Genomic DNA, 18,248 nt, shown 5'->3' on the forward strand with positions numbered 1-18,248 from the left:
CGGTCCCGATTAATCCGAGTTATCGAGGTTCCACTGTATTAGTGTTTTTAGTAAATATATTTATTATAATTTTTGTGTCTTTGGATTGGTCTTCCTCAGGAGTAAGATGAGTATTATTAAAGCATTTTATTGTATATTTATTATACTTCACCTGGTCTGTTTGTTACCGTGAATTGTCATTAGGTACGTCCGAACCGATACAGACACAGTCCTCGTAGTGTATTTGATATAGCATTCGGCCAGAGATCAAGAGGTCTTGAGTTCGAATCCGGAGCAATCCTATACTTTTTTTTTATTTTTTTTTTGAAAGCGGTAAACAAACAATTAGTTTGGTGTTGAAAAAAAATTAAAACGAACTGTTTAAAGTATATTTATTTTTAAGAAATCATATAATCGAAGTATAACTTCTTACGTGCGTACAAAGTACACACACATTCTTTTTTTTTAATCATAAAAATGAAGCTATTGCCTTCTCTATGCGTATTCTAATTTTATTGCCCCTTGTTCCAGTTCTCATTTAGCTTAAGTATACTTATTAAGGTACTATTGGCCCTTTCAAGTTGTTCACCATAAGCTGTTACTTGGTTGTTTTGGCGTTTTACTGATAAATATCACCTTTGACTTTGTGGTGTTTAGCCTCAGTCCATATTCATCACAGACTGTGAATGCTATCAATTAGATCTTGAAGTTCTTCGTAACTATTACTCAAAGTATCAATATTGACGACATTAATTTTGATACCATATTGAATATTCTCCAATGTTTTATTGAAACGAAAATCGGAATAACAATAGGTGTTAAATAATCTATCTATAGCCTATTTCGCCATAGCATTTTTCGCACTCTCTGTCATAGCATTCTCTGTCCTGGGCTATACTCATCCATTTGGAACCAGCGTGTTTTTTGAGGTCGTCGATCCATCTCATTTGAGGTCTTCCTCTCATGTTAAATATTATTGGGGACAAAATACAGCACTGTTGAAATTCTTCCGAATTATGTTGGCCAATCCTGATGTTTGTACGTTGATGCCAATAACTATTTTTAATGCGATGGGTATATAATTCGCAAATATTTTACGGCTATCCTGTTACAGCTATTCTGTCTTTACACGGCAAATTACGTGTAATAAAATTCACACTGGTATGGATATGTAAACATTACTAGAATGTCATTCTCCTTGAAAATGTCATCATTAACTTAAAGAGATGGCTTTTGAATGTTCTTGGATAACTGTTATTTGTATAATTGCAAATTATTAATTCAGTTAATAAATGTGATAATTTTTTCACTAACTATGTATTCAGTTATTGTAATAACTTATATGTACAACAAAAACTAATACTCAATCGAGAAAAGAGAAAGAAGAATCGTGATTTTTTAATAACATATTGTTACTATGGAACGCTTACAATTTTGAACATCTTTAACAACAAAATACTTGGATCACAGAATATACAGTCGGAAAAATGAAAGAATACCCATGAACAATAACATAAATCACTTATTTTGTATTTGCTGTCTTTTTCTACAACAAACGTTTGTTATTTATAGAAAAAGACAGCAAATACAAAATAAGTGATTGATGTGATCGTTCATGGGTATTATTTCATTTTTCCGACTGTATTTATTATCCTGATTTATTCTCTGCTTGGATCTTCCACAAATAATACACAATAAATAACTTTTTATTAAGTTTACGTCTTAAATCAATTATTTATCAAATACACTATATATCAACATTATTGATTAATCAACAACTCAAAATATTCCCGATGGCATGTCAAATATTTAAAATTGTCACTGATTGTCACTGTCTGACTGACAATATGCTGACAATATTCTATTCGACTGAGTGCGTTGTAAGACAAAGATAGATTTGGAAAATATTACCACGGACATGGTGTCCATTTTTTTCGAATTCTGAAAAAACTAATAAATACTTTTAAAAAATTTAAACTGCGTTTAAATTTTTCAAAAATACTTATTAGTTTTCTCAGGATTAAAAAAAAATGAATCCCCATTTGAATAGCATTGCAGCCGAAAATACGTACCCATCCCCTTAATGATATGTAGGTATTTTTAACATGTTAAAACATATTTTTTAAAGTTATTTATGTATTAAGAAAATGAAATATTTTGCATATTAGTTAAAAGTTCCTTCTAATGATTCATAAATTTGTAGGTAGAAAAAGAAAAATCAATTTCGGCTTCAATAGCAGACACAGAAATACAAATATCCTCCATTCAGTTTAAAATGGAATCGGAAGAGAATCAAGACAACGAAGAAGATTCTCTGGACAGTTATATGAAGGGACTTAAGGATTCTAAGCCCGATAAAAGGTCGATCTCTAGACTTAAAACAGATTTAGTAACACTACGAACTGAACATTCTAAAGTGGTACAACTAATAAACCTAGTAAAGCCAGCAAATCTGCCTCCATTGGTATCTAAAGAGCCTAGTTCGAGTACTAACAAAGGATCTGCAGCGTTGCCGCTCTTTGGGAAGCGTAAGAAGATTCAGATTAAATTTGAACAAAAGCCCAACTACCAACAAATTTCAAACGATCTGGACGATGAAGAAGATGATAATGACGGTAAGCTGTTTATATTGAGATGATTTGTTTACCTAAGATACATTCATCCAGTTGTTAGCTTCATCCACTACAGTTTCTATCCTTTCTAAATTTACACCGAATCTTATTAACAACACGACGAATTTTACCCCTCGCTTTTCAGTCAAAAAAGCCAGTCATCTAATCTAGTCAATAACCTCCAACAATACTCTGGGCTAATTAGCAAAATAGAAGGAAAAGTTATTTACCAGCAATTTTATTGCTGGAATCGAATTTTATGATCGCATATATTAATAATATGGGTATGCAAAGTCCGCAGATAGTGTGCTACTTTTTTTATAAACAAAGTGGCGCCCGAAAATCGTGTTTTTTTTTCAATTTTTGCTCTATAACTTCAAAGATTTTAACTTTACACCAAAAACACCCAAATAAAAATTCACCGAAATTAAATTCTGCATAGAGACGTGTTTTTCCCGATTTACTTCGACGAAAATTTTCCCCGGAAGATGCGGGTTTTTCCAACAAAATCTTTAATTTTCAACTAAAATTTTAGATAAGTAATTGTTTATCAGTAATTAAATAACTTGGTAATATAAAAGCTCTTTTCGTATAGATTATAATTCCAATAGCCGATGGAAATTGAATGACCAATTTAGCAATAATTGAATTGTTAATTAAAAATTAACGGTCGCTATAATAACCACAATAATTATGATACATAAAAATAACTATAATTTTTGTATAAAAAGACACTGTACCTATCTAATGTACTTTACAGAATTGAAATTGGACTATCTAAGCGGCCTCAGGAATATTTTAAAATTATCAACAATTTTTTGGCTTATAAACAAATAGTCTCGGGAAATATTAAATTAAATTAAATCATGAAAACGGTATTGGAAAAAAGCGGCAGAATGCTTCTTTTAAAAGAGAAAACGTTTAATTGTGATGAGTGGTTCCTAGATACAACCGGTCAAAGTTGACCGACATTTACGGCAAAGATATAAACAATAGGATCATAATTTTTGAACCATCACCTTTTTATTTTTGTCCTCTTTCTCCACACCAATTTTCATATCTTTAAAATACTCATAACATATATTATTATAATAAAAACTATCCATATTACGAGTGAAAATTGCCAAAAACAGCAAAACTCCAATCAAAAATTTGGTTGGAGAAAATGTAATCTTAAAGTTCAAAATTGGTATACGTTAAAAAAATGCATTTTCTTGGCTTCCCATGGAGCAATTTTCTTCATTCTTTTTTTGTTCCCAAGTAACTCGAGTAGAGCCATCTAACTAATGCATTATTAAATGTCAAACTTGCTTTTGTTTTGTTATAACAGATTAATTTATTTATAAGAAAAGAAAACTACATATTTTTTCCAGTTCTAGACTTTTTTTAGATAAACTTACCACAAGTGTACCTGTCGACGTTTAAAATACAAATATTCTCATTTGAAAACTGTATAATTATTTAAACAGACTTTATTTAAACAAATTAAAAATGTTTGTTATAATACATAAATTAATTTTTTATAACAAAACAAAAGCAACTTTGACATTTAATAATTGTCCATAATTGTCCATCAAGAAAATTGCTTCATGGGAAGCCGAGACAATGCATTATTTTAACGTATACCGATTTTGAACTTTGAGATTACATTTTCTCCAACCTAATTTTTGATTGGAATTTTGCTATTTTTGGCAATTTTCCCTTGTATGGATAGTTTTTATTATAATAATATATGTTATGAGTACTTTAAAGATATGAAAATTGGTGTGGAGAAAGAGGACTAAAATAAAAAGGTGATGGTTCAAGAATTATCATCCTGTCTTTGCCATATCTTTGCCGTAAATGCCGGTCAACTTTGACCGGTTGTATCTCAGGAACCACTCATCACAATTAAACGTTTTTTCTTTTAAAAGAAATGTCCTGCTGCTTTTTTTCCAATCATAGTTATTCTTATGTATCATAATTATTGTGGTTATTATAGCGACCGTAAATTTTTAATTAACAATTCAATTGTTGTTAAACTGTTCATTCAATTTCCATCGGCTTCTGGAATTATAATCTATACGAAAAGAGCTTTTATATTACCAAGTTTTTTAATTATTGATAAACAATTACTTATCTAAAATTTTAGTTGAAAATTAAAGATTTTGTTGGAAAAACTCGCATTTTCTGGGGAAAATGCGTCTTTATGCAGAATTTAATTACGTTGAATTTTTATTTGGATGTTTTTGGTGTAAAGTTAAAATCTTTGGAGTTATAGAGCAAAAATTGAAAAAAACACGATTTTCGGGCGCCATTTTGTTTATAAAAAAAAGTAGCACACTATCTGCGGACTTTGCATACCTATATTATTAATATATACAATCATAAGATTCGATTTCAGCAATACAATTGCTGGTAAATAACTTTTCCCAAAAATGGACTATTCTCCGATAATCTGCCCAGACTACAAATAAATCTTCATCCCATCATTACTATGCTTTCATCTGTCCGTTGCGAACGTTGGCTATTAACATGGCAATTCTAATCTTGCTTACGGCACTTCTGAATATTTCGACTGATGTGAGCCCGAACCACTTCCGCAGATTTTGGAGCCACGAGTGTCTTCTCCTGCCTTGCCCCGCTTACTGTCTAGTTTCCCCTAGATAATCAATTGCAGTAAATGGTACTTATCGTGTCTAAATATGTGGCCTAGATATTCAAGTTTTTTTTTGTTTAATTGTGCTCACGATTTCTTTGTCTTTTCCGATTCTGTGGATTACCTCTATGTTGTTGACATGTTCGGTCCAGGATATAAGAAGAATGCGTCGGTACACCCACATTTTGAATGCTTCTAGTTTTTTCATGAGCGTCTCTGGCAGTGTCCATGCCTCCACACCATATAATAAGATCGGAAAATGTAACATTTAACTAGACGCAGCTTTGGGGGAAGAGACAAATCCATGTTATAAATGCTGCTCTAGCTTGTTCTATTCTCGCCTTAATTTCTGTGCCCTGTACCCATTTTGCATTTACGTTGGTGCCAAGATATACATAAGATTCTAAATGGTCAATTAGTATGTTGTTTATGCGTAACTGTCGAGCAAGTTGCTGCTTTTTGCTTATCTGAATCCGTTTTGTCTTCTTGAAGTTGAATCTCAGGCCGTATTCACCACTAACTGAAATAACCCTTTCCATTGTCTGTTGTAATAATTCATCTATTATATGCTACTATCAACTCAATTATCCAATTATTGCAAACCTGCCTAGCTCAAGACTTCTTTGTATTCAATAATAAATACTACAGCCAACCTGGTGGCTTAGCCGTGAGTAGCTGCCTATCTCCTCTCCTAGCTGATATATTTATGGTTCGTTTAGAATCCACGCATATCATGACAAATCCTGAAATTCTCCACTAGTGTTGTGTTGTGGTATGTTGATGACTGTTTAGTCTTCATATCAGGTAAATCTAACTCAGTTGACCTATTACTTTATAAAAACAGTCAAATTCATCATATATTCTTTTTCTCATGATCATCTTTCAGTGCGTCACAGTTTTTCGATTTCTCTCTAACGCATTAAATTGTATGTGACAGAAAAAAAGGCACGTCTGGGAATACTTCGGTAATTATTCTAGTTCGGTGATTATTCTAGTTGTCGATAGATGGCGCCATAATCAAAAAAGAATTATTTATTAAATAAAATAATAATATTATCAATATAATCTGTACAATTTATAAGACTATACAAATGAAAGAAAAGACCATTTTATAAATGCAATAGACACAATTGATTTGGTTTTATTCCAAATTGAAAATAAAATTTGACAACTGTCAGATTTAACTAAAATGTCACGTTAGAATAAATGTCATAAATGTGTATTATCACGGACTTACCTTTTTTTCTATAATTTGTGACGCACTGAAAAATGTTCATGAAAAGGAGAATAACACTAAGTTCACCGTTGAACAAGAGGCATCTTAAACCATCAACTATCTTGACCTTACCATCACCTGATTAAATGATCATTTCCACTTCAGTATCTATAGGAAATATACACAGCCTGATCATGTCATACCCCTTTTTTTCAATCGCCTGATGTCACACAAATATGCAGCCTTTCGTAGTTATATCCACCCCCTATAAACCATCCCTTTATCTCAGTTAAACTACAATAAAGAATTTAAACCCTTCGACAGATAGCATTAAATAACGGATGTGATCCTAATATAAACAAACTCATGCATAAGAGACACCTTAGAGTCTTAAGAGAGACTGCGTTCCCCAGAGATTTGACCATCAAACCCTTTTATCCTTCCTTAGAAATCCTTAGGAAATATTAGAAATCTTATCAAAAGATCAGTCGTTGATAACATCCACATTTCTTTTAACGTACCTAATAATTTAGGACAGTGTCTTACTAACTAAACATTCTATTATTTTTATTACTTTATCATCGTTTTTAAGAGGCCATTGGATAATGAAGACACTACAGGGTGTCCCGGAAAATAGTGCGTTTCTTCAAGATACGGGCTAAGTGCACCATTTAAAGCAAAAAAAATTCATAATTTTTTTTTGTAAAGTCAACCGTTTTCAAAAAATTTATTAATTTTAATGCATTTGAATAATGTCCACAGAAATGCAAATACAGCCGGCAACGTTGCGTTCCTTCTTCTGTGTAAAAATAATTTTACTGGAACTCAACTATCATGAATCATCGGCCATTAGGCATAATATTATGTATTGATAAAATACTGATAACAGTGATAGAAAAACAGCATAATATTTGTGTTTATTAAATATCTAATAAATAAGGTTTGTATATTGTTTTAACTTGCATGAAAAGTTTTTATTACAATCAACAAACAAGCTACGTCTTCAAGAAATATCTATCGGTAGAACATGTTACAAAAAATTTGTTACATTTCTCCATTTAATCTTCTGGGAAGTTCGAGTTGTTCAATCAGATGATTACTAATACTCCCAGCCCATACATACTTTTGGCATTATAAAAGTAAAACACACACGCACTATTTCTCGCAAAACAAGGTTTAACGGCACACAACACTTTACACATTTTGTTTTGAAACCATCTACAAGTCCTTAAACTTCGAGGTAAATCGCCTTGATGTACCTAAATCTTGCACTAATTATACACTATAGGTACGTAATTCACATGATACTTGCGATCGAAATCATGACAATACCACAACAATACGAGGTATTCTCGGTTTACAGGTAATTATGATATGACTGTTTGTGTTTACAATTTTAAATATATTCGCTATGTCAAAATAAATAAAATTGCCGGGTTGCCAAATGTAAAGTTTAGTAAAAGACATTGTTTTATTTTTTTTGAGGCAACAGATAACTTTAGAAAAAAAAATTATAAGAAAGTTTTCTTTTAAATGGTGCATTCTACCCACACCTTTAAGGAACGCACTATTTTCCGGGACACCCTGTATATTTGAGGCGCTCAGAGTAACACTTTCCTAAGCCACAAGTTGAGCATTTTTAGATTAATATATCAATAAATGCAGCAACGTTAAATCTTCGGGTTAACAGAGGTCTACACAACCTAACTCTATATTTGGCTGAATTGCGCGACATAACTTGTAGCGCCGTCCCATAAACATAATGGAAATACGAATAGACCAGGGTAGAAAAATAAATATAGTCTGTTCGCTAAACTCAGACGCAACTTTCTAGATATTTTAGTCGGTAATTTTGCCAATTTTAGTAAAATTGGCAAAAAATAATTACTAAATAGTTAATAATCACTAAATAGTTAGTAATTTTGCCAATTTTTGCAAAATTGGCAAAAAACAAAAAAATTATCGACTAAAATATCTAGCCAGTTGCGTCTGAGTTTAGCGAACCGACTATATAAGCGATTTCAGGGTAAAAATCAATACAGGTATTTGAAGGTGCTAAATGGTAGGATGGATATAGTTAATTAAAAATACATACAGAAGTACTCGTAAATCGACCTCATTTTTTTATAAAAAAAAGGCCAAAGTCAGAAAATATGGTTTTTTGCCTATAGAATTTTTGATTTCATATTTACAGCAAAAGTTGTTTTACGAAAGTTGTGTATTATAAAAAAGCGATTAATTTGAATTTTTATAAGTTAAAATCCATAAAGAATTAACCGAGATAATTGCAAAAAACCATGTTTTTTGCACTATTTTCTAACTGTTAATAACTTTTACCAAAAAGGCCGTAAGGAACTTATTATACCTTGATCATGAGGCAATTAAGTGCCTTTATTAGTGTCCAAAATTTCAAGAAGATCTATTTATTAGTTTACGAGTTATGTTACATGTTTATCCCAGACATCGAATGTTTAAACAATCATTGTTGCCCTAGGAATATTTTCAGAGCTTTTTGGCAAAGTGCAATGAGTTCTTAAAGACTAAAAGTACTAAGAAAGTTAAAAAAAAGAATATATTTGTTTTTTAAATGTTGTTAAACAAGTCGCTAAGAAATGGTGAGTTTTTCCCTTATAAACAATTAGAATATCTTTGTTATTTTTTCTGATAAATGATTATAATTCATTGTATCAAAAAGCTGGTAAAAAACACACATTAAAAAAGAAAAACCAACTTCCTAGGACCAATAATAGTCAAGTTATACTTTTTTTTTTGAAAAATCACATCTCTATTGTTTATAAATATTAAGAGTTGAAATTTTTACAGAATGATAATATATATCTATATTTTATATTTCAATTGATAAGTACGGAATATCTTCTATTGAAAACGAGTAATAACCCTTTAAAATGAAGTTACACACGCTGACTGAGCTGGGACCGTGTGATGGGGAAGATTGTCGGAGTCCAGTTTCGCGCGTCGAGATTTTGCTATAGAAAGTTCAATTTGAAGCGCTTGAAAAATTGTATAATATCTCAGCTTCCAGAGAACGTAGAGCCTTCATTTTTTTTTTAAATTCGGGTAACTCGACGAAAGAATAGCAACTAACTAATTTTCATTTACCGGAAAAATCGGAAAATTCTGTAAAATGCACTTTTTTATTCAACATGCATTTACAACGTTAACACATATAATTTCAAAAATATTGTCATAAAATATTATAAATTTGTAAATAAATATTAAAATAAAATTATAATATATATCTATTTATATACAGGGTGGTTCATTTTATTCGCCTCGGTGTCTGTACGGAAAACGACTTGATTTAAAAAAATTTTCTTCATAGAAATATTCCGGGCCATTACCACTGCAATCTAAAAATAATGTGAATGATACAGGGTGCTTCAAAAAAGAGTGGTATATCAAAGATATATTTTTTTTATGGAACACCCTACACCTGATGAAATTTTTAAATTGCCCTTGAAAAAGAAGCTAGACTATACCTAAGTACAGGGTGTTTTGATTTATTTCAATTTTTAGAAAAATGTAAAGATTTAGAAAAAAATAAATATTTACAAATCTAAGAATTGGTGACAATTTTTTTCTTGGATCTTCATAATAGACTATTCAGCATATTTAAACAGATGTTTATTGTAACAAAATTTATAATTACTTAATCGTACATTTTTAGATTTAAAAATTAATTGAAAACAAAAACGTTCTCAAATTAAAAAAATATGTATAGATTATAATTATTCATCTTCGTTAATTCTACACAGCTTTTGTACAGGTTCATTAATTTCTTCCACATTATCCATAATTTCTTGAAATAAATCAATTGTACCGAGCTTTGCATAAATTGCAAAAATGACACTGGCGAAAAAAGATTCTACAACCTTTTGATAGTTATTATAGATGACGAAAGTGGAAGTTGAAGAAGATTTGTTTCAAAAAATTAGGGATAATGTTGAAGAAATTAATGAACCTGTACATAAACTGTGTAGAATTAACGAAGATCAATAATTATAATCTATACACACATTTTTTTTTTCAATTTGAGAAGGTTTTTGTTTTCAATTAGTTTTTAAATCTAAAAATGTACTATTAAGTAATTATAAATTTTGTTACAATAAACATATGTTTAAAAATGCTGAATAGTCTATTATGAAGATCTAAGAAAAAATTTGTTACCGACTCTTAGATTTGTAAATATTTATATTTTTCTAAAATTTTATATTTTTTGTAAAAATTTAAATGAATCAAAATACCCTGTACTTTGGTATAGTCTAGCATATTTTATAAGGGCAATTTAAAAATTTCATCAGTTGTATAATGCTCCATAAAAAAATATATCTTTGATATACCACTCTTTTTTGTAGCACCCTGTATAATTCACATTATTTTTAGATTGTGGTATTAATTGCCCTGTATATGTCTATGAAGAAATTTTTAAAATCAAGTCGTTTTCCGTACAGACACCGAGGAGAATAAAACGAACCACCCTGTATATAAATATATTTTATTATATATTATATATAATATATATATTTTATTATATTATATATATATATAATTATATTTTAATATTTATTTACAAATTTATAATATTTTATGAAAATATTTATCAAAATATATTAGTGTTAACATTGTAGATAAATGTTGAATAAAAAAGTCCATTTTCCAGAATTTTCCGATTTTTCCGGTAAATGAAAATTAGCTAGTTGTTATTTTTCGTCGGGTTACCTGAATTTAAAAAAAAATGAAGGCGCTACGTTCTCTTCAAGCTGAGATATTATACAACTTTTCAAGCGCTCCAAATTGAACTTTCTATAGCAAAATCTCGACGCGCGAAACTGGACTCGAGATGTGATTTTTCAAAAAGAAAAGTATAACTTAGCTATTATTGGTCCTAGAAAGTTGTTTTTCTGTTTTAATGTGTGTTTTTTTACCAGCATTTTGATACAACCAATTATAATTATTTATCGGAAAAAATAACAAAGATATTCTAATTGTTTATAAGGAAAAAACTCAGCATTTTTTATCGACCTGTTCAACAACAACTAAGAAACAAATATATTCTTTTTTTTTAACTTTCTTAGTACTTTTAGTCTTTAAGAACTCATTGCACTTTGCCAAAAAGCTCTGAAAATACTCCTAGGGCAACAATGATTGTTTAAACATTCGATGTCTGGGATAAACATTTAACATAACTCGTAAACTGACAAACAGATCTTCTTGAAATTTTGTACACTAATAAAGTCACTTTTTTTTCCTCATGATCAAGGTATAATAAGTTCCTTACGACCTGTTTGTTAAAAGTTATTAACATTTACAAACTAGTGCAAAAAACGTGGTTTTTTGCAATTATCTCGGTTAATTCTTTATGGATTTTAACTTATGAAAATTCAAAATAATCGTTTTTCATGATACATAACTTTCATAAAACAACTTTTGCTGTAAATATGATACTAAAAATGCTATAGGCAAAAAACAATATTTTCTGACTTTGGCCTTTGTTTATAAAAAAATGAGGTAGATTTGCGAGTACCTCTGTATGTATTTTTAATTAACTATATCCCCCCTACGATTTAGTACCTTCAAATACCTGTATTGATTTTTTTCCCGTTTGTATTTTTCGACCCTGGACTAGAAAGCAAATATTGCATTTATCTAAAAACTTCGCTTTTAGGGTTAGGTCACTGTTGCTCTGAGCGCCTCATTTGTGAACCTTTTATACATATTTTCATCAGGATGTCTTTTAGATACTACTAAAGATAGCCAAGAGAAGAACCAAGTACAAATCAGTTCAACGTGCCTAACAAAAGATACAACAAAGGATACTACTGATGCGAATAATATAAGGATAATCGAAACTACAGAACAACACAACCAGAATATTGAAGAGTCAAAAAATGTAGATCCTCCTTCTTCCACAGTTTCACAGGTGGATTCTAGTTCAGATGTTAAGAACTCAGTCGATTTAAAAAGATACTTTGATTTGTTAAATCGACTTATACAAAGGAGTACACCTCTTTCTACTGGTAAGTAAATAGTTATAACTAAGCTATAACTTTAAATCACTACTGTATATTGTTAATTAGTAACATTTCTTTCTGCTTCTTAAAGTTCCCTCTTCTATCGGAGGTTGGATATCATAATGGCTATGGTCACTTTGTTGGCTGCTGCTCTGAACAGTTGTAATGAACAACAGTTAAACCATTCTCTAACGTTCCTCAGCCAGGAGATGCGTCTTCTCCCTAAGCTTTTTCTTCCTTGGATCCTTCCTTGCATAATAATTTTCAGCAACTCATAATTTTCCCCTTTTGGTAATGTGTCCAAAATATTCCAGTTTTCTAGTTTTTATACTCTTCATAATTTCTAACTCCTTATTTAAACGTCGTAGCACTTCAACATTGGTAATCCTTTGAACCCACTGAATTTTTACTATTCTTCTGTAACACCACATTTCGAACGCTTCTATTTTTCTTATGTGTTCTCTCTTCAATGTCCAAGCTTCCATTCCGTACAGTAATATAGAAAATATGTAACATCTTAGAGCCCTCAATCTGAGAGGCAACTGAAGGTCTTTGTTTGTAAGCAGTGTCTTCATTTTTATAAATGCTTGCCTCGCAGTTTCAATTCGGACTTTAATTTCTTTGCTTTGGTCATTTTTGTCGTCAACCCAGGTTCCCAGATATTTGTTTGTCTTTACTTTTTCTGTTTGGGTTTGCTCTATCATTAACCTTTCATTTCCATGTTGTGTTTTTGAGACAATCATAATTTAGTTTTTTTCTTGTTTATTTTTAGTCCGCATCGAATGCAATAATCGTTAATTCTATTTAGCAATTCTTGTAGCGATTCCAGGGTATCTGTCATTATAACGGTGTCATCAGCGAATCTTATGTTATTTACTATTCTTCCGTTTGAAGAGATTCCATCACTTAGCTCCGCTTCCTGAAATATGGCTTCACTGTACACGTTAAATAGTAGCGGCGACAGAACACAACCCTGTCTTACTCCTCTCTTTATATCAATATTCTTTATTTTTGTGTTTTAGGTCATCAAAAATATGTTAATACTATTAGAAACGGTATGAATAAGGTAGCTGCTAGCAAAAGCGGACGAAGTCCAGACCGGGACATTTGTTTGACCGAAAAGAAGAAAGTTGATAAATTAATATCAGATTCCAACAAATCTGATAGCGAGGGTAAATTACGAATAGCAGACACTGAAATGATAGAATTTGATAGAATGTCAAAAAATGTAGAAGAGCTGGAAATCATTACTAAAAAGTTAGAAGAAAAAGACGAAGTAACAGTGTTGAAAGTTGAAATAATTAATTTTGCAAAAGCTGTTCTAACAGAGTGGAAGCATAAATTGAAAGATAAAGAAGAAAATCCATCGAACATTGACCCTAGTAATCATCCCATCTCTAAATCCCCCGAAAAGACAGTAAATACCAATGTTTCTGACGAAAACCTAAAAGAAGAAGAACCTGATTCACTTAATGAAAGTACTGAAGTAGAAAGTTCTAGTGATCAAAGAAAAAAGAAAAGGAATCAAAGAAGGATTCACCAAAGACAAGGTAAGCAGGAGCAAGAAAAACAGAAAGGCTATGAGGATGACGCTTCTAGAGAAAATTATAGTATGTGGGTACCACCAAGTGGCCAAAGTGGAGACGGAAGAACAAATCTAAATGATAAATATGGCTACTAAATACTGTTTTGTACATAATATGAAGACCTTATTGCAACATATTGCAACTTTTTTTAAATAATCTGTAAAATGTTTTAATGTAAAGATTCTATATTTTGTGATTTGATTATTTCAACTTTTATATCAGATCAGAATTTATTATTAAATAAATAAATGCATAATACACAGTAAAATGGAGTTTTGTAAAAATACCCCTATGTTGCAATAAGCTCTTCAATAAATTTTAATCTTTAAACGTTTGTACTACTGTTAAAAATTTGTTTAAGAATAAAGTTATTTTCTATAAAGTTATTTTCTTCTTCTTCTTTACTTTGTGTGGACATGACTCTGTTTTTGAATGTGCTTCCAGTATGTTGTCGTTCCATCGTTTTCGTGGTCTTCCCACTTATCGTCCGACTATTGAGGAACCGTCTCTCGTCGTCCTTACTACTCTATTTGTTGTCATTCGGCTTATGTGTTCGTTCCATTCTACTCTTGTCCTCTATGTGTCAGGTCATGTTTCTGTCGCGTATGTTATTATTGGTCTGATGACTGTCTTGTAAATTCTGCCTTTTATATCTTTTTTTTTGATATTTTTATTTCTCTAGATTGTTTTATTCAGGCAACCTGCTGCTCTGTTTATTCTATTCTTTCTATCTATATTTAACCTCCATCACTTGTTCTATTATCTGACCCTCCAGCTCTAATTTACATCTTATTCGATTTGTTTTATTCAGGCAACCTGATGCTCTGTTTATTCTATTCTTTCCATTTATATTTAACCTCCATCACTTGTTCTATTATCTGACCTTCCAGCTCTAATTTACATCTTATTCGATTTGTACAGGATTTATATTAGCATCCAAATAATAAGAGTAATCCATATCGATTTAATTTTTAAAAAGTCTTAAACAAATATTATTTACATGTATTGTTTACATTACGTAAATGGGTGACATTGATTTTGCAATGTAGGCCACTCGTTTTGAAAACACCGAAGTCAGCAATTATGTTACTATTAGGAATTCACGGTCACATTCAGGTGTAGTCAATCATAACAAAACTATTACGATTTATTTATAGATACGGAGAAAGTAAAGAAGAGATTATTCAGATATCGACGTGGTTAGATCAGAGACGTTGTCCACCAACTAGTTACTGTCGTATTTAGTGTTCTAAATAAATATATTCTGGTAAATAGCGTTTTAACAAATCAACCCATCATCGGGGGTAAAAACCTCCAGGACCAAGATAGATTTGCTGCTATAACCAAGCATTGCGTCTTTTTTGGGGAACTTGACATGTTAAATTTTCTGGCGGTCTATTACGCCAGTCAATGGGAGCAAGAATAGGATATTACCTCCGAATTCTATCCTACTGCATGGATTTTAATGAAATTTTTGGCCTAGCCTCTACTTATCTCCTAATTCAAAGTCTACCCTATGCCGATGTGTGCTTTTATCTGGGGGAGGGGGGTGGTTCCCATCACTTCTCAGGGGTGGAAAATTTTTTGGTTAAAATTACCACGGAATTCGCTACAGAACCTAATTCTAAGCAAAAACTGTTCTATATTTTTTTTAAACTGTTTGCGAATACCTTAAAATCTCTGCATCTAACTAAAAAAAACTATATTAAACATTTTTGTAGGTTATAAAAAAAACAAAGACACTTGCCTTTATATCATAAATCTTCTAGTTATAATACAAAAAGAGATATGGTAGGTGAAAATAGTTTGATTTTTGGTACATTCTCAAATTGCTGTATTCAACTTGAAATAACAGAGAAACGGTCGATTTTAGATGTATAATGCTACTAATACCTTTTGTAGTACTTGAAAAGGCCTTTAAAATGAGCTATATTAAAGGTCCATTACAATAAAACTAAGTGAGATATGCTGCAAACAAAATTGATAACTAATGTATTTTAAGAAAAAATGAGAAGCAATTTTAACCCCCATCCACCAAAATGTAAATGCATCGTTTTCCTTCCACAATACCTTTTATTATAGTGTTATTTCTATGTTCAAAAAGTTGGACGGATTTAAAATGAATGGTTTTTGAAAAAAAAAGATCAAATTATAGAGCGCATTTTTAAATTTTCTTAAAAATCTTTCTTTTTCTCCATGTAACTTGAAAATGATAAGAGATACAGTAATGAAAAATAAAAAGGAAATTTTTATTTAAAAAAGCCCTACATTTTTGTGTGGTATCTTTTTTTCGTATCTCTTATCTTTTTCGAGTTACATGGAGGAAAAGTAAGATTTTTAAGAAAATTTAAAAATGCGCTCTATAATTTGATCTTTTTTTTTTCAAAAACCATTCATTTTAATCCAGTCCAACTTTTTGAACATAGAAATAACACTATAATAAAAATTATTGTAGAAGGAAAACGATGTATTTAAATTCTGATGGATGAGTGGTTAAATATACTTCTCATTTCTTCTTAAATTACATTATTCATCAACTTTTTTGCAGAATATCTCTCTTATTTTGAATGTAATCTGCATTTAGTATTGCTCATTTTAAAGGTCTTTTCAAGCACCAAAAAAGTTATTAGTATCATTATACACCTAAAATCGACAGTTTCTCTGTTATTTGAAGTTGAATACACCGATTTGAGCATGCAGCAATAAAACAAACTCTTCTTACCTACCATATCCCTCTTTGTATTTTAACTAGAAGATTTATGAAGGAACGAATCTCTCTGTTTTTTATATCCTACAGAAATATTTTATATAGTTTTTTTGTTAGATGCATAGTTTTTAAGGTATTCGCAAAAATCCGTCCGAAAAGGTGTCATTTTTCAATGAAAATGGCCAATTTTCAACCACGAATAACTTTAGTACAATAAATGGATGACGTCCTTTAAGTTGATCCTGTCAAATGCCTTCTTAAGTTCCACGAAACATAAATATGTCGGTTTGTTGTATTCTAATGATTTCTCTTTAACCTTGTTGTTCTTCTGCTAATGTTATAATCTCATTCAGTTTGTTATAACCACTTTGGTGATTAATTTTAGTGTTGTGTTTAATAAATTAATTCCTCTCTATGTGTCCGATTTTTGTCTCCATTTTTGAAGAGAGATATTTAGGATGCTTGATCTTCATTCTTGCGGTATTCTGTTTTGTGTTATTATTTTTTGGATTGGTTTTGATAGTGTAAGATCTTATCTTCCGTATTTGGAGCTTATTTGATATTCTGTCCTCTCGTGATTTTCTATTTTTGAAGTTATACTTCTTTAGGCACGAGGGTGAATTTTTACATTCCCTGGCGCATGCGCACACCGGCAGTATGTTGTTAGTTGCTAAATCATCCAATTTATGTATGTATTAGCGCAACTAAGGTTTGAAAATAATATATTAGTGTTTTTAGTAAATATATTTATTATAATTTTTGTGTCTTTGGATTTGTCTTCCTTGGGAGTAAGATAATAAGTATTTTAAACATTTTTATATTTAATACTTTACTTGATCTATTTGTCACCGTCGTTTGTAATTACGTCCCAGAAGCCGTAAAAACGAAACCCTGATGGGTTATTGGTTAAGCATTCGACTACATAACGCGAAGGTCCCGGGTTCAAATCCTGACACGGACGATTGTTATCCTTTTTTTTTTAATTTTTGGTGTGGTTTTAATAAAAAAAATTTGAAAGTGGTAATATCAAAATTAGTTTATTAATTAAATAAAATACAAATAAACTTTTGTATTGTAACTGTTAAGTATATTAATTACGTTGAAATCATATAATAGAAGTATAACTTCTTACGTGCGTTTACAAAGTACACACACATTCTTTTTTTAATTTCCTCAATGCTTTCTTCACCTCCCCCTCCTCGATGTTTATTTCTTCGTTTGTCGTCACTTCGGGTGTTGGTGGTTCATTATCGTCACCTTTAGCAAATAGAGATCGGAAGTAGTCTGTCCATGTTTTCCTCTAAATATGTTTCGTTTTTATTAGTTCGTTTATCTCTTTACTTTGTCATCTGATCATTCTCCATACTTCTTTTTGTGCTCCATCTGTTTTAAGATGCTCTGCCAGTGTTCCCTTAATACAGTAGTTATTTTGATGTTAAATATTCTCTGTAATTATCTGCATAAACTTGAGCCAGGTA

At 30.8% G+C, this 18,248-nt stretch overlaps 1 protein-coding gene across 1 annotated transcript in view; it reads left to right on the forward strand.

Annotated features, from left to right (window-relative positions):
- Window positions 1-14,449, forward strand: part of LOC114338226 (kanadaptin) — a 34,790-nt gene extending 20,341 nt beyond the window's left edge. Inside the window, exons 9-11 of the mRNA XM_050653918.1 lie at window positions 2,183-2,594; window positions 12,205-12,483; window positions 13,500-14,449. Of these exons, the coding sequence (XP_050509875.1) occupies window positions 2,183-2,594; window positions 12,205-12,483; window positions 13,500-14,158 (1,350 nt within the window). The 3' untranslated portion in view covers window positions 14,159-14,449. The remainder of the gene's footprint in view (window positions 1-2,182; window positions 2,595-12,204; window positions 12,484-13,499) is intronic.
- Window positions 14,450-18,248: the final 3,799 nt, after the last annotated feature.

The sequence above is a fragment of the Diabrotica virgifera genome, chromosome 6, assembly GCF_917563875.1.
Source record: "Diabrotica virgifera virgifera chromosome 6, PGI_DIABVI_V3a".
NCBI classification, from domain to species: Eukaryota; Metazoa; Arthropoda; class Insecta; order Coleoptera; family Chrysomelidae; genus Diabrotica; species Diabrotica virgifera.